At 34.9% G+C, this 23,244-nt stretch overlaps 1 protein-coding gene and 1 pseudogene across 1 annotated transcript in view; one reads left to right on the forward strand and one right to left on the reverse strand.

Moving 5' to 3' along the window:
• The window catches only part of WDR64 (WD repeat domain 64), a 152,920-nt gene that overhangs the window by 19,520 nt on the left and 110,156 nt on the right, over nucleotides 1–23,244 (reverse strand). Inside the window, exons 19-22 of the mRNA XM_027122460.1 lie at nucleotides 22,591–22,730; nucleotides 20,809–20,914; nucleotides 8,726–8,784; nucleotides 5,621–5,730 (exon numbers count right to left, since the gene is read on the reverse strand). Coding sequence (XP_026978261.1) covers nucleotides 5,621–5,730; nucleotides 8,726–8,784; nucleotides 20,809–20,914; nucleotides 22,591–22,730 — 415 coding nt within the window. The remainder of the gene's footprint in view (nucleotides 1–5,620; nucleotides 5,731–8,725; nucleotides 8,785–20,808; nucleotides 20,915–22,590; nucleotides 22,731–23,244) is intronic.
• Nucleotides 9,022–9,852, forward strand: LOC113628628 (protein-L-isoaspartate(D-aspartate) O-methyltransferase-like; annotated as a pseudogene).

A 23,244-nucleotide genomic window follows, 5' to 3' on the forward strand; every position in this document is an offset into this window, starting at 1 on the left:
GTAACTGTCTGGTTTTGGTATCAGGGTGATGGTGACTCATAGAATGAGTTTGGGAGTGTCCCTTCCTCTGAAATTTTTTGGAATAGTTTCAGAAGGATAGTTGTTAACTCTTCTCTAAATGTTTGATAGAATTCATCTCTGAAGCCATCTGTTCTTGGACTTTGCTGGAAGTTTTTAAATCACAGTTGCAATTTCAGTACCTGTGATTGGTCTGTTCATATTTTCTATTTCTTCCTGATTCAGTCTTGGGAGATTGTACCTCTAAGAATTTGTCCATTTCTTCTAGGTTGTCCATATTTTTGGCATATAGTTGCTGTTACTAGTCTCTTACCATCCTTTGATTTCTGTGGTGTCCGTTGTAGCTTTTCCTTTTTCATTTCTAATTTTATTGATTTGAGCCCTCTCCCTCTTTTTCTTGATGGGTCTGGGTAAAGCTTTATCAATTTTGTTTATCTTTTCAAAGAAGCAGCTTTTAGTTTCATTGATTTTTTCTATTCTTTTATTCATCTCTATTTTATTTATTTCTGCTCTGGTCTTTATGATTTCTGTCCTTTTACTAACTTTGGGTTTTGTTTGTTCTTCTTTCTCCAGTTGCTTTACATGTAAGGTTAGGTTGTTTGTTTAAGATTTTTCTTGTTTCCTGAGGTACAATTTTATTGCTATAAACTTCCCTCTTATAACTGCTTTTGCTGCATCCCATATGTTTTGGATCATCATGTTTTCATTTTCATTTGTCTCTGGGTATATTTTGGTTTTCTCTTTGATTTCTTCAGTGATCCATTGGTTGTTTAGAAGCATATTGTTTAGGCTCCACTTTTTTTTTAATAGTTTTTTTCTTGTAGTTGATTTCTGATCTCATAGTATTGTGGTTGGAAAAGATGCTTAATATGATTTCAATTTTCTTAAATTTTTTGACGTTTGCCTTATGGCCCAGCATGTGATCTATCCAGGAGAATATTCCATGAGCACTTGGAAAGAATGTGTATTCTGCTGCTTTCAGATGGAATGCTCTATAAATATCAGTTAAGTTCATCTGTTCTAATGTGTCATTTAAGGCCTGTGTTTCCTTATTGATTTTCTGTCTGGATGATCTATTTATTGATGAAAGTAGGGTGTTAAATTTCCCCAGTATTATTGTGTTGCTGTTGATTTCTCCTTTTATGGCTATTAGCATTTGCCTTATATATTGAGGTGCTCCTATGTTGGGTGCATATATATTTACAATTGTTATGTCTTCTTCTTGGATTGATCCCTTGATCATTATGTAGTATCTGTCTTTGTCTCTTTTAACAGTCTTTATTTTAAGTCTATTTTTTCTGATATGAGTATTGCTACTCCAAATTTATTTGATTTCCATTTGCATGGAATACATTTTTCCATCCCTCACTTTCAGTCTGTATGTGTCCTTGATCTGAAATGGGTCTCTTGAAGATGGCATATATGCATGTCTTGTTTTTGTATACATTCAGCCAACTTATGTCTTTTGGTTGGAGCAGTTAATCCATTTACATTCAAGGTAATTCTTGAAATGTATTTCTTATTGCCATTTTGTTAATTGTTTTGAATTTGCTTTCATAGGTCTTTTTTCTTCCCTTCCTCTTTTGGTCTCTTCTCTTGTGATTTGATAACTAACTTTACTGTCATGTTTAGATTCCTTTTTCTTTTTTGTGTGTGTATCTATTGTAGATTTTTGGTTTGCAGTTACCATCAGGTTTTGATAAAGCAGTCTCTAAATAAATAAGTTTTAAGTTACTGGTCTCTTAAATTTCAGATACATTTCCAATATTCTGCATTTGTACTCTCTTCTTATCACAATTGCTGGTTTTGATATACTATTAGGCAGGCCAAAAAGTTCATTCAGGTTTTTCATAACACTGAACGAACTTTTTGGCCAAGCCAATATTTGTGTGTGGATGGTTTCCTACCTTTACTGCATGTTTGCCTTTACTGGTGAACTTTTCCATTCATAATTTTCTTGTTTCTAGTTGTGGCCTTTTCTTTTCTGCCTAGAGAAGTTCCCTTAGCATTTCTGTAAAGCTGGTTTGGTCATGCTGAATTCTCTTAGCTTTTTGTAAAGCTTTATTTCTCCATCATATCTGAACAAGAGCTTTGCTGGGTAGTTTTCTTGGTTGTAGGTTCTTCCCTTTCATCACTTTAAATATATCATGCCACTCCCTTCTGGTCTGCAGAATTTCTGCTGAGAAATCAGCCAATAACCTTATGGAAGTTCCCTTGTACATTATTTGTTGTTTTTCCCTTGTTGCTTTTAATATTTTCTCTTTATTTTTAATTTTTGTCAGTTTGATTCATATGTCTCGTCATGTTCCTCCTTGAGTTCTTCCTGCCTGGCACTCTCTGCACTTCCTGGACTTGGGTGACTCTTTTCTTTCTCATGTTAGGGAAGTTTTCAGCTATTATTCTTCAAATATTTTTCAGGCCCTTTGTCTCTTCTCCTTCTGGGACCCCTATAATGTGAATGTTGGTGAGTTTAATGTCCCAGAGGTCTCTTAAACTGTCCTCATGTCTTTTCATTCTTTTTTCTATATTCTATTCTACAACAATGATTTCCACCATTTTCTCTTCCAGCTCAATTATCCATTCTTCTGCCTCAGTTGTTCTGTTATTGATTCCTTCTAGTGTATTTTTCATTTCAGTTATTGTATTGTTCCTCTCTGTTTGTTTGTTCTTAAGTTCTTTGAGGTCTTTGTTAAACATTTCTTCTATCTTCTGTCTCTGTGCCTCTACTCTTTTTTCTGAGATCTTGGATCATCTTTACTGTCATTACTCTGAATTCTTTTTCAGGTAGATTGCCTATCTCCACTTCACTTAGTTGCTCTTCTGGGGTTTTATCTTATTCCTTCTTCTGGGACAGAGTCCTCTGTCATCTCATTTTGTCTAACTTTCTGTGATTGTGGTTTCCATTCTTCAGGCTGCAGTGTTGTAGTTCTTCTTGCTTCTGCTGTCTGCCCTCTTGTGGATAAGGCTGTCTAAGAGGCTTGTGCAGGCTTCCTGGTGAGAGGGACTTGGACCTGCCCACTAGTGGGTGGAGCTGGGTCTTGTCCCTCTGGTGGGCAGGGCCTTGTCAAGCAGTGTGTTTATCAGGTGGCTGTTTTATCAGGAAGACTTTAAGTGACCTGTCTGCTGATGGTTCAGGTTGTATTCCCATCATGTTGGTTGTTTGGCCTGAGGCATCCCAGCAATGGAGCCCACAGGCTGTTGGGTGGGGCCAGGTCTTGTTGAGAAAATGGTAGCCTCCAAGAGGGCTCACACCAATGAGTACTCACCTGAACTGTTGCCATCAGTGTCCTTGTCCCTGCAGTGAGCCATAGCCAGCCCCCACCTCTAATACTAGCAGGTAAGTCTGGCCCAGTCTCTTATGATTTCACCACTTTTTCCCTGGGTCCTGGTACACATGAGGCCCTGTGTGCACCCTCCAAGAGTGGAGTTTCTGTTTCCACCATACTGTTGAATTCCTGTGATCAAACCCCACTAGCCTTCAAAGCCAAATTTTCTGGGGGCTCCTCCTTCCATTGCCAGACACCCAGGCTGGGGAGCCTGACATGGTGCTCAGAACTTTCACTCCGTGGGAGAATTTCTGTGATATAATTATTTTCAAGTTTGTGGGTCACCCACTCAGTGTATGGGATTGATTTTATCATGATTGCACCCCTCCTACCATCTTGTTGTGGCTTTTTCTTTGTCTTTGGATGTAAGGTGTCTTTTTTGGTAGGTTCCAGCTTTTTTTCTTGGTGTTTGTTCAGCAGTTAGTTGTAATTTTGGTGTTTCTGTAAGAAGCGAACTTACATCCTTCTTCTCTGCTGTCTTGTCTCCTCCTCCTCATTATCATGATTTTAAGACATTTTAATATGTAGCAATCTGTCTCAATAATGATCATAAAATTTCCTTTTTCTTTATGTATATGTATTTTTAGCATTTTGTGTATGTATAGTTAGTATTACTAGGCAATTAAAAACAAGTAGGCTTTGTAGAGCATGGCCATTATAGTTATTAATACTGAGGTAGTAGATATTAAAAGTCCTCATTAGAAGCAAAAAAAAATTTTGTAACTATGTATGGTGACAAATATTAACTAGACTTATTGTAATCATTTCACAGTATATACATATATTGAAACATTATGTTGTACACCTGAAACTAATATAATGTTATATATAAATTATATCTCAATTTTAAAAAAGAAAGCTGATCCTGAAGGGAAGCTCTCTAGAGAATGTAATTGATTACAGTCCTAGTAAATCATCTCTGTTTGCTCCAATTGCAGCACTGTGCTCACCCCTCTGAAGCAGGTGAAGCAACCAAGGAAGAAAAGAACCATAAAAACAAGTAGGCTTTGTAATATCAATCACATTGTCATTGAAACAATTAGCTCACTTTCACTTTTCTCAGTATTAGTTGTTCTTTCCTATGATTTTTTTAATGACTTCTGATCCTATGTATCCTATGGTCTTCTCTGGGCTTGGGTCTATCTCTTAGCTACCCATATTGCTTAATGATTTGAGATAATTTTGTAAGAACACTTGTATTGAAAGTATTTATTATCCTTTTAATGTTGATGAGCATGACATCTCATTTCCTTGGGTGTGGAAAAGAATTGCAAATCAGTGGTTACCTTCTCAAAGCCCTTTTGTGTCATGTTTTATTTGTTTGTTTATTTATTTTAATCAAGATTGCTTTTATGATGCTAGAGAGGGTGTGAAGTAAAGGGAACCCTCTTGCACTGTTTGTGGGAATGTAAATTGATACAGCCACTATGGAGAGCAGTATGGAGGTTCCTTAAAAAACTAAAAATAGAACTACCATATGACCCAGCAATCCCACTACTGGGCATATACCCTGAGAAAACCATAATTCAAAAAGGGTCATGTACCACAATGTTCATTGCAGCACTATTCACAATAGCCAGGATATGGAAGCAACCTAAGTGTCCATCGACAGGTGAATGGATAAAGATGATGTGGCACATATATACAATGAAATATTACTCAGCCATAAAAAGAAATGAAATTGAGTTTTTTGTAATGAGGTGGATGGACCTAGAGTCTGTCATACAGAGTGAAGTCAGAAAGAGAAAAACAAATACTGTGTGTTAACACATATATATGGGATCTAAAAACAAAAAAAGTGGTTCTAATGAACCTAGGGGCAGACAGGAATAAACACGCAGATGTAGAGAATGGACTTGAGGACACAGGGAGGGGGAAAGGTAAGCTGGGATGAAGTGAGAGAGTAGCAATGACATATACACACTACCACATGTAAAATAGATAGCTAGTGGGAAGCAGCCGCATAGCACAGGGAGATCAGCTAGGTACTTTGTGACCACCTAGAGGGGTGGAATAGGGAGGGAGGGAGGGAGACACAAGAGGGAGGGGATATGGAGGTATATGTATGTGTATAGCTGATTCACTTTGTTATACACCAGAAACTAACATAACATTGTAAAGCAATTATACTCCAATAAAGTTGTTAAAAATAAAATAAAATAAAATGTTTGTTTTCTCCGGAAAAAAAAAAAGATTACATTTATGGTATATACTCAAACTTTAGCTTGAAATCCTTTACCTCTCACACCCTGAATTCACTATATGAAGGTCCATACCTCACTGAGCCATCGATGGAGGCAGTCAGCACCACTTGTTTGTCTTCTACATAGATTATTTGAGTAATTTCTAAAGAATGAGCACGCCAGGACAGCAGCTGTTTGACTTTCTAGACAGCAACAATAAAGCATATCTCATGTAATAAGGATGTACTGATTCAAATTCAATCTTGAGCAAAAAAACGTTAATCATTAAAGAGCTAAGCTAATGAATGAATGGTGTGGACATCTGCACAAGACAATGAAATACCCACCCCAATTATCTCTTCTTTTGCTTGTTGAGGTACCAAAAATTCTATTTATAGATATTTTTTAATCTATACATATCCCTGGAACAGGAACTATCTTACATCTTTAGCAACTTATCATTTAATTGAGGATTAGCAATTCATTTAGTTGAGGATAAACAGATGACTAGATGAAAGAAAAGTCTTGGTAGAAGTGTTGTGGGGGGCGGGGACTGAAAGATATAATAAGGAGCAGGAGAAAGCAGAGTTAAAAAGGAAGGCCAAAGGTGAGATTGGCAAGAAGACTTTTCCTATTTCCAAATTTTATCCAAAGATCCGTGGCTAATTGTTTTTGTTTGTTTGTTTTTTTTGTTGTTGTTGTTTTGGTGGTGATGGTGGGGTATATATGATAATTATATACCACAAGGAATTAATAAAAGGAATGGGCCCAGCTCATTCTCTCTCAAAGACATCTTGAGGCTTGATTGGTATGTTCCTTCAGGATGTGACTTATCCTCAACTTTAGAGCCTCTAAATGGACTCTAGAAGAAAATTTTAAACTGTGTGAAATAGAGCTGTCAACTGGGGAGCTTGCTCTGCAGTAATATCCCTGTAAAATATGTTCCCTCTCTATCACTGATGAACCCAAACTAAGATATTACTTCCTCCTGCTCATCTATGTGGGAGCTAGAATTCTGGCAGCTTAGAGTTCTATAAGGCCTGAATTCATTTGGACTTTAACATAGGTTAGGCAAAATTCCTCCTAAATTTCTTGACCTTCTGATTCAATTCCATGTTCCTAGAGAGCCAGGGTAAAATCTGCATTCTTCTACTTATTTTCTTAAAGCTTTTCAAGAACCTTTGGTCATCCAAAGGTTATTTCCCTGCCTTGGGATGGGATCCTCTAAGGCAAGTATTTCAATAATATGGACCACATCTATAGTAAGAAATACATTTTACTTCATGACCCAGTAAACACATGCAATACCTGCACATGCATCTGAAACAAGTTTCAGTAACCTTTACAAAGGATACTTAACCTTATTATGTATAATGTATACTGATATTGTCTATTCTATTCTATTGTATTCATTCCACTCCACTCTTCTATTTTCATAAAAATACTGCTTGCCACTTATTAAATTGATTTGATGACTCCCCCTAGTGGATAACATCCTGTAATTAGAAAATCACTGGTCTAAGACTTTTTTCTGTAGGCATGTGAATATAATCATGTATTACTTTCCTTTCTGTGGATAGGTTTTGACTACCCTATCTTTAGACTATCGGTATTCCATGGAGCATCTTTTAAACAGTACTGTTGCAAGAGAACCAGATTAACCTCTGATTTATAGACTGACATTTTCACTATAGTTGTAATCTATAACTGAATCTTGTTCAATGCATGGTACATATTAGTGTATGTAATAATGAGGCATCTTATGACCAGATTCTGTTATATATTTAAAAATAAGCAGCCAGATACAAATTGGAAAATCGCATTGTCCAAATAAAGAAAACGTTGAAATGAGGTTGAATAGGGAACAATTTAAACACATTGTTAAAATAGATTCTCTTTTAAATTGGTGAAAATGCTTTAAAATCAATTCCACTATTATTCTAATTCAATATTAATACATAACTTTGTTTTAAAGATTTTCTCTGAATTTTGAAAGGTCTTGATTGCCAGTTTGTAGGAAGTCCATTTGCAAAAATGTAGGTTTTGAATTGTATTTTTTATCTGCTCAAATTAATAGAATATTGATAATCATCATGAGTAAGAGAAAACAGTTAGATAACCCTCTACTCATAGATGGTTCAAGCATATGATTGTTTTTGTTCCGCTCATAACATGCCTTATAGTTGAAACAGTAAGTTGAAACTTACTGTTTTCCATTTGCTAGCTGTATGTGTTAGATATGGAAAGAGCATTAGATTAGAGGACAAGAACCCTGGTTCTGGCCCTGACTTCATCATTAACTGTGATGTGATCCCAGGCAGGCCACTCTGATTTCCCCTCTGCAAATTGAAGATAATCATACTAAAGCTAAATATCTGAACATTATAAAAACAATAATTGGTTCTTGGAAACAGAAAGAAAACCCATAGATCAAATGAAATAATGTTTGAAACAATAATCATTCTAAAACACTCTGCAGGAATCCTATCCTAATCCACATATCCATATGTTAGTATTAATACCAATAATCCAACACCAAAACATTATTATTTAAGTAAATATTTAGCTTTTGGATTTGAAGTATTAACTTTAAGGGAAATAAGCCTATGATAAAATACTGCTTCTTTGCTGTACTCTTTAATTAGTGTTTAGTTTTTATAATATATGTAGTTATATTTGCATATCCACATACACACAAGAAGTGCATATTTAAATGGTTAACAAATAAGGATGTTGACATTTACATTGCATTAACACTAAAAATAGAATAGTATATATTTAATTATAAGGATGATTTAGACTAGAGGGGAAGAAGATTTTCTTGAAAATAATAATGTCTGGGAACTAGGCTGGGCTTGAAAGGAAAGGTTATGGAACTTTCTTCTATAAAGTTGTATAAGATATAGACAATGACTGGAGGACTAGATGATGTATGAATTCTTTTAAGCTCTGGGTTTCCACATAGACTCTAACAAATAAGTCAAAACATGAAACAGATGCAGAGTGACCAGTGGCTGGTTTGCTCACTCACTCATTCATCCCCTATTTTCTCCAGTACACCATTGTTATTTGCCATATAGCTTAAGTTTCAATAGTAGTATATATGACTTGAGAATAGGCAGTTGTGTCCTGTATTTCTATCTTTTGTGGTGTCTAGCTCAATTGATTCATTAATTAAACTAAAACTAAAGTTCTTACCTTTTCATCATGAGGTGGATCCAGGAAGGAACTAATACTGCAAAGGATAACGTGTCCTTCTGTGTGAAATTTAAACATTGGAATTTTTAATTAGATATTCTGTTGTCTAAGTAAATACTATTCAGACTTGTTTTGAATCAGGCGTTTAAAATGGTAAATAAAATAGTATCTGAGAGGTGCAGTGGCGGCAGCTGCAGCAGGGACGCGAGCAAGGCAGTGACCATGTGGGAAGTGTTCTCACTCTTGGGAAGCTGCTGGGCACCGTTGTTGCGCTGGACGTGGTCCTGTGCCTGCTCTGAGTGTTCTTAGCGATGGCCTGAAAATCTGGTGGTGCCAGCCACTCGGAGCAAATCCACAACCTCCGCAAAAATGGAATCATCAAGACAAAGTATTTGAAATAATGCTGGCCACAGACCACTCCCACTATGCAAGATGAAACCCTTATATGGATTCTCCACAATCAATAGGGTTCCAAGCAAAAATCAGTGCTCCACACATGTATGCATATGCACTTGTACTTCTATTTGATTAATTGCATGAAGGAGCTAAAGCTTTTGATGTAGATATGGAAGTGGAATTCTTCATGTTTTGCATGAAGTTGGATCTAGTGGAAAAGTCATAGGAATTGATCACATTAAAGAGCTAGTAGATTATCCAATGCTTTTGTTTTCAGGGAGAGTGCAACTTGTTGTGGGAGATGGAAGAATGGAGTATGTTGAAGAAACCCCGTATGATGTTATTCGTGTAGGAGCTGCAACCCCAGTTGTGCCCCAGGCTCTAATAGACCAGTTAAAGCCTGGTGGAAGATTGATATTACCGGTTGGTCCTGCAGGTGGAAACCAGATGTTGGAACAGTGTGACAAGCTACAAGATGGCAGTGATATACATGGCTTTAACAGATTAAAAAAAACAAAAACAAAAAACCCCACAGTGGTCTAGGGACGAACTGCTGCTTTTTAGCAACATCAGCTTGACCTGTATATAATATTACAGTGGATTGCTCACCTCAGTCCTTAAAGCTTTTTGAAAATCAACAGCATCACAGCTTGTTTTGGGCTTTCATACACTATTTTCAGCATGAAAATCTGTGGTTTTGTGGGATTTCTAATCCTTCAAAGAGGCACAGAAGCCAAACTGGTAGAAGAAGGATGCTAAGTATAAATTTGTGTATTATTACTTTAACATGCCCACATTTTACTTTACATATTAAAAGGAGGGGTTCTGCAAAGTGGAAAACTTAGTTTGTGAATTGATTTTGAGGAGTGGTTTTTCTTTTCTTAGACACAGTTCTGTTCTGATGTGAATTTATCAGATTGCTTTTGTGTATCAGATAACACCACCATTCACAAGTTAAGTTTCTTGGATTTTGGACGTCTGTTCGATGCTACAAAGAAAATAGAGATGAGCTCCCTTTTTAAAGCTTTTGACGTGGTGTCATAGAATGGCATGTAGATACAATCAGCTGCTCTGTTACCTTAAAACTAAGCATTTGTAAATATTAAAACTTAAGAAGATGGCAAGTGATTTCCTTTAAAACAGCTGTTCAGATTGGACATACTTGGCATAGTTCTTCCTTTCTTTAAAAGTTATAGGAGACTTGTAGCTCAGTATTGTTTTCTATGTTTCTAATTTGCTGCTGATAATGTATATGGATTTAACATGCTGTGTAAGCTGCGTCCTAGTTACTGAACAGTTTATGCAGTGCTGCTTTGCCAAATAAAGTTAAAAGTGAAAGAGGCAAAAAAAGAAAAAATTGAATCTGAGAAACCAGAAATGAAAGACGAAGTTTCATATCAATTTTTACATGTAGAAATTCCTTTTCATTTCTAGCTTAATAAGTCATAATGTTTTGCCTCATACACTCAAAGTTGTTGTAAACATCAGGGTAGATGAAATAGAAATGAATACACCACTACCAAATGGAGTCCAAGCTGTTATGGACACACAAATCCTACAATCCAAATGATAGCTACAAAAATTAGATTTAAAAAAGCAACAATGACTACACTGAGCATCATATTCAAACTGCAGAAAATCAAATATAAAGAAATAATCTTCAGGGACTTCCCTAGTGGCGCAGTGGTTAAGAATCTGCCTGCCAATGCAGGGGACACGGGTTCGAGCCCTGGTCCGGAAAAATCCGACATGCCGCGGAGCAACTAAGTCCGTGCACCACAACTACTGAGCCTGTGCTCTAGAGCCCACGAAACACAACTACTGAAGCCCGCGTACCTAGAGCCCCTGCTCCGCAACAAGAGAAGCCACCACAATGAGAAGCCCGTGCACTGCAACGAAGAGTAGCCCCCGCTCACCGCAACTAGAGAAAGCCTGTGTGCAGCAATGAAAACCCAACGCAGCCAAAAATTAATTAATTAATTTTTTAAAAAAAAGAAAGAAAAGAAATAATCTTCAAAGAAGCCAGAGGGGGGAAAATAACACCTTTTTTAGAGGAACAAAGATAAGAATTACATATGACTTCTCAGAAACTCTACACAAGCAAGAAGAGAATAGAGTGAAATATTTAAAGTGTTGAGCAAAAACCCCACCAACCTAGAATGCTGTATCCTGAGAAATTATTCTTTAAAAGTGAAGGAGAAATAAAGATTTTCTCAGACAAACAAAAACAGAGTTTTTATTGCCAGTAAACCTGCCTTGCAAGAACTGTTTTTTAAAGTTCTTAAGAGAGAAGGAAAAAGATACAGGTCAGAAACTCAAATTTACATAAAGAAAGACATGCATAAGAGAAAGAATGAAGATAAAAACTAATAGATAACAGTTTATTCAAAATAATAACAGCAACTGTATTTGATGATTATAGCTTATGAATACTTGAAATGAAAGACAGCAAGGATGTTAAGTGATAGAAGAATTAGGAATACTTTTATCTTATAAGGTACTTGCACTACCTGTGAAGTGGTATAGTGTTATTATTTGAAAGTGGACATGGATTTGATGTAAATATATATTGTAAATTCTGGGGAGACCACTTTTAAAAGTTAAGAAAATGTTCCATGGTTGCTACTTGATAACGAGGTGCAGGGTGCTTGTCAGGGAAGAGATGCCCAGGTTGGCAGGCCAGGCCGAGGCTCTGACCACTCAGTGCCAGCAGCAGCAACAGACTCATGCCCTGCACTCAAAAACAAACAAATAAATAAACAAAATTTTAAAAGGAGTATATTTGATATGCTAAGAATGGAGGGAAAATGGAATCATATAAAATGCTCACTTAAAACCACAAAAGGCAGAAAAATAGTAGAAGACAAAAGAAGGGACAAAAAACAAGGGCATCAAAGAGAAAACAGTAAGAAATATGGTAGATATTAATTCAACTATATCAGTGATCACTTTAGAGGTCAACAGCTGAATAAACCAATTAAAAGACAGAGATTGTCAGAATAGAATAAAAGGTAACACCCAACTATATGTTATCCACAAAAAATCCACTTTAAATATAAAGACACATATAGATGAAAAGTAAAGAGAAAGATGTATTGTGCTAACACCAATAAAAAAAAAAGTAGGAGTACCTATTATTACTTTCAAAAAGGAAGTCTTCAGAGCAAGGAAAATTATCAGGGACAAAGAGGGGCATTACATAATGATAAAGGGGTTGATACTTCAAGAAGACATAACAATCCTTAACATGTATGTGCATAATAGAGCATCAAAATACAGAATCACAAGGAGGAATAGATGAATCCATGTTTATAGTTGGAGACTTCAACACCCAACTATCAGAAATGGACAGAAAATCAGTAAGGACATAGTTGAACTAAACAGCACCATCAATCAACATGGATATAATTGACATCCATAGAGTACTTCATCAAACAGCAGCAGAATACACATACTTCTCAAGCTCTCATGGAACATTTACTGAGATAGACCACTTTCTGAGCCATAAATCACACCTTAACAAATTTAAAAGGATGGAAATCATAAAATGTATGCTCTCAATGTAAGAAATGGCACAATGGAATTAAATTAGAAATCAACAACAAAAATTAAGCTGGAAAATCTCAAAATACTTGGAGATTAAACAACACACTTCTAAATAATAGGTCAATAAAGAAATCTCTATAGAAATTTAAAAATATTTTTAACTAAATGAAAGTGAAAATACACCTTATCAAAATTTGTGGAAAGCAGTGAAAGCAGTGCTTATGAGAGAAATTTATAGCATTAGATGTATATATTAGAAAAGAAGAAATATCTAAAATAAATAATCTAAGTTTCCACCTTAGGAAACTAGAAAAAGAAGAGTAAATTAAATCCAAAGTAAGCAGAGGAAGAGAAATAATAAAAATTAGAACAGTAATCTATTAAACTAAAAGTAGAAAATCAACAGAAAAAAATCAACAAAACCAAAAGTTGCTTGTTTGAAAAGATCAATAAAATGATAAAGCACTGCTAACTAAGAAAAAAGAGAGAAAACATAAATTACTAATATCATTAATTAAGAGGGGACATCACTACAGGCCTCATGGGCACTAAAAGGATAATAAAGGAATACTATGAACTCTATGCCCACAAATTTAATAACCCAGATTAAATGGACCAATTCCATGAGAGCACAATCTGCCAAAACTCACACAAGAAGCTAGACAATCTGTACAGGCCTACATTTTTAAAACTTTTAAAAAGTGAGATATAATTGATGTATAATATTATATGTCACAGGTGTACAACATGATGATCCACAATTTTTAAAAGTTATACTCTATTTAAAGTTATTATAAAATATTGGCTATATTCCCTATATTGTAAAATATATTCTTGTAGCTTATTTATTTTATACATAATAGCTTGTACTTCTTAATTCCCTACTCCTATCTTACCCCCTGCTTCCCTCTCCCCACTGGTAACCACTAGCTTGTTCTCTATTTTCTTCTATTATATGCATTAGTTTTTTTTAAGATTCCACATATAAGTGATATCATACAGTATTTGTCTTTCTCTGTGTGACTTATTTCACTTAGCATAATACCCTCCAAGTCCATCCATGTTTTTGCAAATGGCAAAATTTCATTCTCTTTTATGGCTGAGTAGTATTCCATTATATATATCTATATATCTATATATCTATATATCTATCTATATATATATATCTATATATCTATATCTATATCTATATATCTATATATCTATATATATCTCACATCTTCTCTGCCCATTCATCTGTTAATGGGCATGTAGGTTGCTTCCATACCTTGGCAATTGTAAATAATGCTACTATGAACATTAGGTGTATTTTTCTTGAATTAGTGTTCTGTTTTTTTCAGATATATACCCAAGAGTGGAACTGTTGGGTCATATGGTCTATTTATAGTTTTTTGAGAAACCCTCATACTGTTTTCCACAGTGGTTGCACCAATTTACATTCCCACCAACAGTGTAGAAGGCTTCCCTTTTCTCCACATCCTCACCAACATTTGTTATTTGTAAACTTTTTGATGTTAGCCATTCTGACAAGTGTGAGGTGTTATCTCATTGTGGTTTTGATTTGCATTTTGCTGATGATTAGTGATGTTGAGCATCTTTTCCTGTGCCTGTTGGCCATCTGCATGTCCTCTTTGGAAAAAAATGTCAATTCAGTTCTTCAGCCCATTTTTTAAAATTGGATTTATTTTTTTAATTTGGTTGCATCAGGTCTTAGTTGTGGTAGCTGGGCTCCTTAGTTGTGGCTCATGGGCTCCTTAGTTGCAGCTCACCAGCTCCTTAGTTGTGGCTCACTGGCTCCTTAGTTGTGGCATGTGAACTCTTTGTTGCAGCATGCATGTGGGATCTAGTTCCCAGGCCAGGGATCAAACCCAGGACCCCTGCATTGGGCGTGCAGAGTCTTAACCACTGCATGACCCCACCAGGGAAGTCCGAGTTTTGGAGTTTTATTTTTTTAATGTTGATTCATATGAGCTGTTTATGTACTTTGGATATTAATCCCTTATACAGTTAATATCAATTGCAAATATTTTCTCCCATTCATTTTGGTTGTTTCTTCATTTTGTCAATGGTTTCCTTCTCTGTGCAAAACTTTTAACTTTAATTAGTTCCCATTTGTTTATTTTTGCTTTTATTTCCTTTGCTTTGGCAGACAGATACAAAAAATATATATATTGCTACGAGTGTTCTGCCTATGTTTTCCTCAAGGAGTTTTATGGTTTTCTGTCTTACATTTAGATATTTAATCCATTTAGAGTTTATTTTTGTATATGGTATGAGAAAGTGTTCTAACTTCATTATTTTACATGTAGCTGCCCAGTTTTCCCAGCACAACTTATTGATGAGACTGTCTTTTCTCCATTGTATACTCTTGCCTCCTTTGTCATAAATTAATTGACCATAAGTGTGTGGGTTTATTTCTGGGCTCTGTATTCTGTTCTACTGATCTGTGTATCTTTTTTTTTCCACCAGTATCATACTATTTTGATTACTGTAGCTTTGTAATATAGTCTGAAGTCAGGGAGTATGGTTTCTCCAGCTCTGTTCTTCTTTCTCAAGGTTGTTTTGGCTATTCAAGGTCTTTGTGTTCCCGTACAAATTTTTTAAATTATTTGCCCTAGTTTTGTGAAAAAATGTCATTGGTATTTTGATAGGGATTGCATTGAGTCTGTAGATTACCTTGGGTAGTATGGTCATTTTAACAATGCTAATTCTTCCAATTCATGAACACTGTATATCTTTCTGTCTGTTTGTGTCATCTTCAATTTCCTTCATCAGAGACTTGTAGTTTTTTAAGTATAGGTCTTTTACCTCCTTAGGTAGATTTATTCCAGGTATTTTATTCTTTTTGATGCAATGGTAAATGGGTTTTTTTTCTAAATTTCTTTTTCTGATAGTTCGTTGTTAGTGTATAGAAATGAAACAGATTTCTGTGTATTTATTTTGTATTCTGCAACTTTACTGAATTCATTGATGAGCTCTAGTAGTTTTCTGGTAGCTTCTTTAGGATTTTCTATGTGTAGTATCATGTCATCCTCAAAAAGTGACAGTTTTACTTCTCCTTTTCCAATTTGGATTCATTTTCTTTTTCTTCTCTGATTGCCATGGCTAGGACTTCCAAAACTATGTTGAATAAAAGTGGAGAGAGTGGACATCCTTGTCTTTTTCCTGATCTTAGAGGAAATGCTTTCAGCTCTTCACCATTGAATATGATGTTAGCTGTGAGTTTGTCATATATGGCTTTTATTATGTTGAGGTAGTTTCCCTCTATGCACACTTTCTGGAGAGTTTTTATCATAAATAGGTGTTGAATTTTGTCAAAAGCTTCTTCTGCATCTATTGAGATGATCATATGTTTTTTATTCTTCAGTTTGTTAATATGGTGTATCACATTGATTGATTTGCATATATTGAAGAATCCTTGCATCCCTGGGATAAATCCCAATTGATCATGGTGTATGATCCTTTTAATGTGTTGCTGGAGTCAGTTTGCTAGTATTTTGTTGAGGAGTTTTTCCTCTGTTTTCATCAGCAATATTGGCCTGTAATTTTTGTTTTTTGTCATATCTTTGTCTGGTTTTGGTATCAGGGTGATTCTGGCCTTGTACAATAGAATTAGTTCAGAAGTATTCCTTCCTCTGCAGTTTTTTGGAATAGTTTGAGAAGGATATGTGTTAACTGTTCTCTAAATGTTTGGTAGAATTCACCTGTGAAGCCATCTGGTCCTGGACTTTTGTTTGTTGGGAGTTTTAAAACTGCTGATTCAATTTCAGTACTGGTAATTTGTCTGTTCATATTTTCTATTTCTTCCTGGTTCAATCTTAGGAGATTGTACATTGCTAAGAATTTGTCCATTTCTTCTAGGTTGTCCATTTTATTGGCATCTAGTTGTTCATAGTAGTCTCTTATGTTCCTTTGTATTTCTGTGGTGTCCATTTTAACTTCTCCTTTTTCATTTCTGATTTTACTGATTTGGGCCCTTTCTCTTTTTTTCTTGATGAGTCTGGCTAGAGGTTTATCAATTTTGTTTATCTTTTCAAAGAACCAGAATTTAGTTTCATTGATCTTTTCTATTGTTTACTTAGTCTCTATTTCATCTATTTCTGCTCTGATCTTTATGATTTCTTTCCCTCTAGTAGCTTTTGGCTTTGATTATTCTTCTTTCTCTTGTTGATTTAGGTGTAAGATTAGGTTATTTGAGATTTTTCTTGTTTCCTGACATAAGCTTGTATTACTAGAAAATTTCCTCTTAGAACAGATTTTGCTGTGACCCATAGATTTTTGGATTGTTCTCTTTTCATTCTCATTTGTCTCCAGGTATTTTCTGATTCCTCTTTGATTTCTTCAGTGATCCATTCATTATTTAGTAACATATTGTTTAGCCTCCAAGTGTTTGTGTTTTTTATAGCTTTTTCCCCTTACAGTTGATTTCTAGTCTCATAGCATTGTGGTAGAAAAAGATGCTTGAAATGATTCTAATTTTGTTAAATTTACCAAAGCTTGTTTTGTTACATAGGTTTATATTATTAAAGAAATTAAATCAGTAATTAATAATCTTCCAAAACAGAAAACATCAGGACAACTTGGGTTTAATGGTGAATTCCACCATACATTTAAGGAAGAATATCAATTCTTTACAGTCTCTTTCAGAAGACAGATGCACAGGGAATAGTTATTTACTCATTTTATGAGGCCAGGATTACTATAATACCAAAACCAGACAAAGATATTTCAACAAAAGAAAACTACAGACCAAAATCTCTTATAAATATAGATGCAAAATTCCTCAACAAAATAAGCAATATAAAAAAGTTATATACAATGACTTAATCAGATTTATCCTAGGTATAGAAGGCTGGTTCAACATTTGAAAATCAGTGAATGCAATTCACCATATCCACAGGCTAAAGAAGAAAAATCATACGATCACATCAATAGATGCAGATAAAACATCTGACAAAATCCAATACACACTCATGATTAAAAAAAAAAACACTCTCAATCTAGACACAGATTTTGTACCCTTCATACACAAAAAAACTGAAGATGAATCATAGATCTAAATATAAAATGCAAAACTATAAAAGTCCTAGAAGAAAATTTAGATGACCTTAAGTTTGGTAATGACTTTTAGATACAGCACCAAAGGCATGATCTGTGAAGCAAATCATTGATAAGTTGGACTTCATTAAAATTTAAAACTACTGCTCTGCAAAAAGTACCATCAAGGGAGCAAGAAGACAAGCCAGGAGAAAATATTTGCAAAGATATATCTGATAAAGGACTTTTATCTAAAATATACAAAGAACTCTTGAAACTCAAAGAACAATCAGAAAACAAGTAAGTCTATTAAAAAATAGGCAAAAAAATCTGAGCATACACAACATCGAAGAAGACAATACATATATGAAAAGATGCTCCACATCTTATGTCATTGTAGAAATGGAAATTAAAGCCACTATCACTACACACCTCTTAGAATGGCCAATTTCCAAAACACTGACAACATCAAATGCTGGTGAGGATGTGGAGCAACAGGAGCTTTCATTTATTGTTGGTGGGAATGCAAAGTTGTACCGCTACTTTGGAAGACATTTTGGCAGTTTCTTACAAAACTAAACATACTCTTACCAGGAGATCCAGAACTCATGCTCCTTGGTGTTTACCCAAATGAGTTGAAAGTGTATGTCCTCACAAAAACCTGCAGCTAAATATTTATAGCAGCTTTATTCATAATTGCCAAAATTTGAAAGTAACCAAGATGACCTTCAGTAGGTGAATGGATAAGCTGTAGTGCATTCAGACAATGGAATACTATTCAGCATTAAAAAGAAATGAGCTATCAAACTATGAAAAGACAGAGAAGAGCCTTACATGCACATTACTAAGTGAAGGAAGCCAATCTGAAAAGGCTGCATACTATATGATTTCAACCGCATGACATTCTGGAAAAGCCAAAACTGTGGAGAGACATTAAAGATCAGTGATTGCTGGGTTAAGAGAGGAGGGAAGGATAAATAGGCTGGGCACAGGGTTTTTGTAGGATATTGAAACTACTCTGTATGATACTGTAGTGGTGGATACATGTCATTACACATTTGTTGGACTATTATACATTATGGACTTTGGGTGATTATTATGTGTCAGTGTAGGTTCATTGACTGTAACAAATGTATCACTCTGGTGCAGAATGTTGAAAATGGGGGAGGCTGTGTGCAGTGTGGCAGTAGGGGTAAGGTGTATATGAGCACTCTGCAATTTATGCTTAAATTTTCTGTGAACCTAAAACTGATCTAAAAGATAAACCCTGTTTAATAACAACAGAAAAGCAACAACTAATGGTGTCTGAGGATGCCTGATTAAAATAGTGACTCACTAGCAACCCCCATAAAAGTTCTTCTAGTATCCACCAAAGCACAATAAAGGAAGCTTAAGGTCAGAATCTAGGAGGTCTTCTTTAATTATAATATACATGAGACTGGATTGGATCCCAAATGCACCCCCACCCTATTTTTCTAGGCCACAGCAAAAACTACAAATCTCAAGAAGTAGATGGCTTACATGATAGAAAAATTGTTCTGGGCAGAGACAAAGAGGGATAACCGTAAAAGAGGTGCATTCTAGGAATTTTGTAGATAATTTCAAATTTTAGTTCTATGTATTTTGTTAGAAAAGACTTACCATATAGAAGGTAAAGTTTGTGCAAAAATATACAAGAAGGAGCACAATTTGCCTGATTTTAGATTTCTCTATTCTACTACAAACAGAAACAGTGTTTGTGGAAACTATGAAGATTGACAGATAAATAAAAATAAGAAGTCAAGAATAAGATTATCAGAGTATAAAAGGACTGGTGATGAGCAATAAGAAACAGATAAAATAAAGATAACTTTATTCATTTATTTTTATTGAAGTATAGTTGATTTGTGATAGTTTCTGGTGTACAGAAAAGTGATTCAGTTATACATGTATATTCTTTTTCAGATTCTTTTCCATCGTAGTTTATTACAAGATATTGAATATAGTTCCCTGTGCTATACAGTAGGACCTTGTTGTTTATGTATTTTATGTATAGTAGTTTGTATCTCCTGATCTCAAACTCCTAATTTATCCTTCCTCCACTGCTTTCCCCTTTGGTAACCATAAGTTTGTTTTCTATGTCTGTGAGTCTGTTTCTATTTTGTAAATAAGTTCATTTAAGTAAAGGTAACTTTAAATAAATATTGTAAACCTACTGGTAATACTGAATGCAAACATAAACAATTATTTTCTATAATCTCCAGAAGACTCAAATAATTGTTGGTATGAAATAATTTGTTGCAACTTTTGTAAAATAACTTTTGAAATGAAAAAACATTTTTAAAAGAGGAGATGTAAAATATAAATATTAATGTAATAGCAGTATCTGGATGCAAATCTCGAGATTACATTAGCAAATAATAAGTGAAGGAGTGGCTATGGGAAAAAGAGACAGGTAATGTAGGCTAAGCTTTCTGTTTACCTGGAAAGATGAGGTTTCAGTCTAACTTCTAATAAACTGATTTTTTTTTAAACTTAAAAGTAAACACTAGTAAAATTAAAAACTATTTACATATGCATGTGCATAAGATTATGCATATACATAATCTTTCAAAGTATTAGAGAGAAGAAAAGAAAACTTAAGCTTAATTCAAAAGACAGAAGAAAGGAAATAGAAAGGAAGCATTAAAAAAAAGAATAGTGTTACATGAAAGAATTAAGACCAACTGTAGTAGTTATAACAATAAATATAAAAAGTCCCCTATTAAGAAAAATAATCTCTTTCTTCTCTAATTCATGACATTGCTCCTTTTAGAATAAAGATTAATGCAACATAACCCTTTTAAGATTAAAAATGAAAACTTTACATTCTTCCCAACATGTAAAGTAAGGGGATGGGTAGTCCTATACCCAATTTAAAGACAGAAGAAATAGATGTCTTACTTTAAATAAAGAGCTAGGAATGAAATAGGTTTTCCTGACATTCATTCATTCTTCTGTTCATTTGACAGCTTGGGCATCCTTCCTTTTGTCTCAATAAATGTCACATATTTTCCTATATCCATTTTTATACCATGCAGTTTGTTAAGATACCTGTGACCAACTACATAAGAGTAGTGACTTACCCACATTTCCAGTCAGTAGTATCCTGGTACATGAATCAGTATACAGCGATGTCAGAGAAATGGCAGCATGTTTTGTGAAAGGTAGAATATCTTTCAGTAGTCTTCCCTGTATAAAGTATGATAATAAATTCTATAAAATATCAATATTGGAGTTGAGTTTCTCGATAAATAATTTATCCAAAGAACTATGTCTACTAATTGTAACATGATTCTCTTCTTTGTAATAAAAATAATTTGAAATTATCTATAGGGACTTATTTCTTTGAAATTAAATATTGATAAAAGTGGAGACTATTATCATAATTATAAACATTTAGACTGATTATTGTAGATCACCTCTATACCTGAGGGTTGTTTTTGCTCACTTCCCATGACCCTTTTCATGCAGTTCCTCAACCCTTTTCCAGTGACATATTCTTTTTTTTTTTTTTGTGGTACGCGGACCTCTCACCGCCGTGACCTCTCCCGTTGAGGAGCACAGGCTCCGGACACGCAGGCTCAGCGGCCATGGCTCACGGGCCCAGCAGCTCCACGGCATGTGGGATCCTCCCAGACCAGGGCACGAACTCGTGTCCCCCGCACCGGCAGGCGGACTCTCAACCACTGCGCCACCAGGGAAGCCCCATATTCTCCTTTTAAATAAACATTCTTTTCAGATTTAAGTGTATCTCACTTATTTTAAGCGAGAATATTGTATTCGCCTTTTCAGAAATATCTAATTTTGAATATTGGCGCAAGATAAGGATTGAAATTTGGCAGAGTGTTTTTTGGCATTTAGTATAAGTCATCACTGGGAAGGACTTTCATATACATTTCTCTACTTGGAGATTAAACATTGAAGCTTAGGAAGAAAAAATTTGAATCTGCCGCTTGTTTCCTATGATTTAGTTAGATATAACCTTTTCTCCTTCTATTGCTCTCACACTTTTATTATCTATTTATCGGGGAAGAAAAAAAGCACTGCTCAAATACCAGGATCATCACAGGGAAAATTATTGCTACAATATTTTGTAGCATTTTCAATCCAAGAGTTTCTCATTAATAAGTTAAGAGTCAACTGATCAACTGGGAGGTTTTAACCAACAGACAGCTATGCTGTTCTGTGTTGTTGGATCTCACTATCTGCCATACAAAACTTGCTGTTTTCTGGGTTTCCCTCTAGAAAGGAGCCTTACAAGTGGTGCTACCTCCCTTGCCTCTCTAAAAATTTCATTGTCATCATCATCAGTCTACTCAAGATCCTTCCTTCTGTCATTTCTGGACTCCCAATTCAAACCCTGCCCCACTTTCCACCCCCAAATCATTTAAAATCTTTTAGTACATGAAAGTTATTTTTTCACTGTAAAATGTTTAAGGACTCTTAATACTATTGTAATAACTTCTTCCAATAGTTTGGATAACTAAAAGTTTATGTATATTCAACATTTCAGTGTTCTTACATTCTTTAATGATATATTCATCATTTATATTATCTAATGTTATTTAAATATCCAGTGAAATATATGGTGGGTTGTATTCATAGCTCAATGTAAAGAAGATTTGAAATACAGTAGTTGTCTTAGCAGTGTTGATGATTTGATCTTCTGAGTTACAAAACTGACCTATTATAAATTTTGAGTCGTATTTTCAGTGAGCAGGCTGAAAAACTAGGATATTGACTAGAAGATTGAACAATAATAGAATTAGATGCTATACGGAACCTTAGAAGGCTAAGGTTTATTCAATAATCCTTTTTATCTTTCCTATTCTTTGCTGTTCCAGGAAAATAACAGGCCCCATCACCTCCAAGGTCCACAAGCGGAGATGTCCATCCTCATGTGCAGTGACAAGGATAGGTGGTTGAGTATCTGTTAAATTGGTGCTTTCCAGATGTTTTTTGTCCACTGGCTGTCGCTCACCTACCATGACATCTTTTTGCTCACCTGTTGGAAAATTATTGAGTTACCAGTGTTTGTTATACTTGGAATTTCAAATTTTATAGAATGTAAAAGAGGAGGCAGGTAAGAAAATAGCAACAAAACAAAACAAAACAAAACAAAAAGAACCCCACATTCTTTTGTCTAGAATTTTTTTAATCCCAGAGAACTTCAATCAGGCAGAGAACAAAAAACGATTAACAAATGGAATCCTGTATCACTGGAAAAAACTAAAAGGGCTCATTTTGGATTCTACTGAAAAAGGCTTTGCACTGTACATAGCAGCTAAAACTAGATATACATCCAGTATAAGTCTTACACATTACAAAATGGCTTATGAATCTAGTATAAGTTTTAGGGAAATGGGCTGAAGACTAAGAAGCTCAGTAATGTTTTGGATTTTTAAAATCTAGAGTTAGTAGTAACTAACTAACTAACTAGTAACTAAAAGGTATCATCCTAATGGAAATTCTGCTTCTTAGACTACGGAATTCTATAGCACCTTAACATTTAGTCACAA

Source organism: Aethalodelphis obliquidens, unplaced genomic scaffold (genome assembly GCF_003676395.1).
Source record: "Aethalodelphis obliquidens isolate GAN/ISIS:26980383/991018 unplaced genomic scaffold, ASM367639v1 scaffold24, whole genome shotgun sequence".
Classification (NCBI taxonomy): Eukaryota; Metazoa; Chordata; class Mammalia; order Artiodactyla; family Delphinidae; genus Aethalodelphis; species Aethalodelphis obliquidens.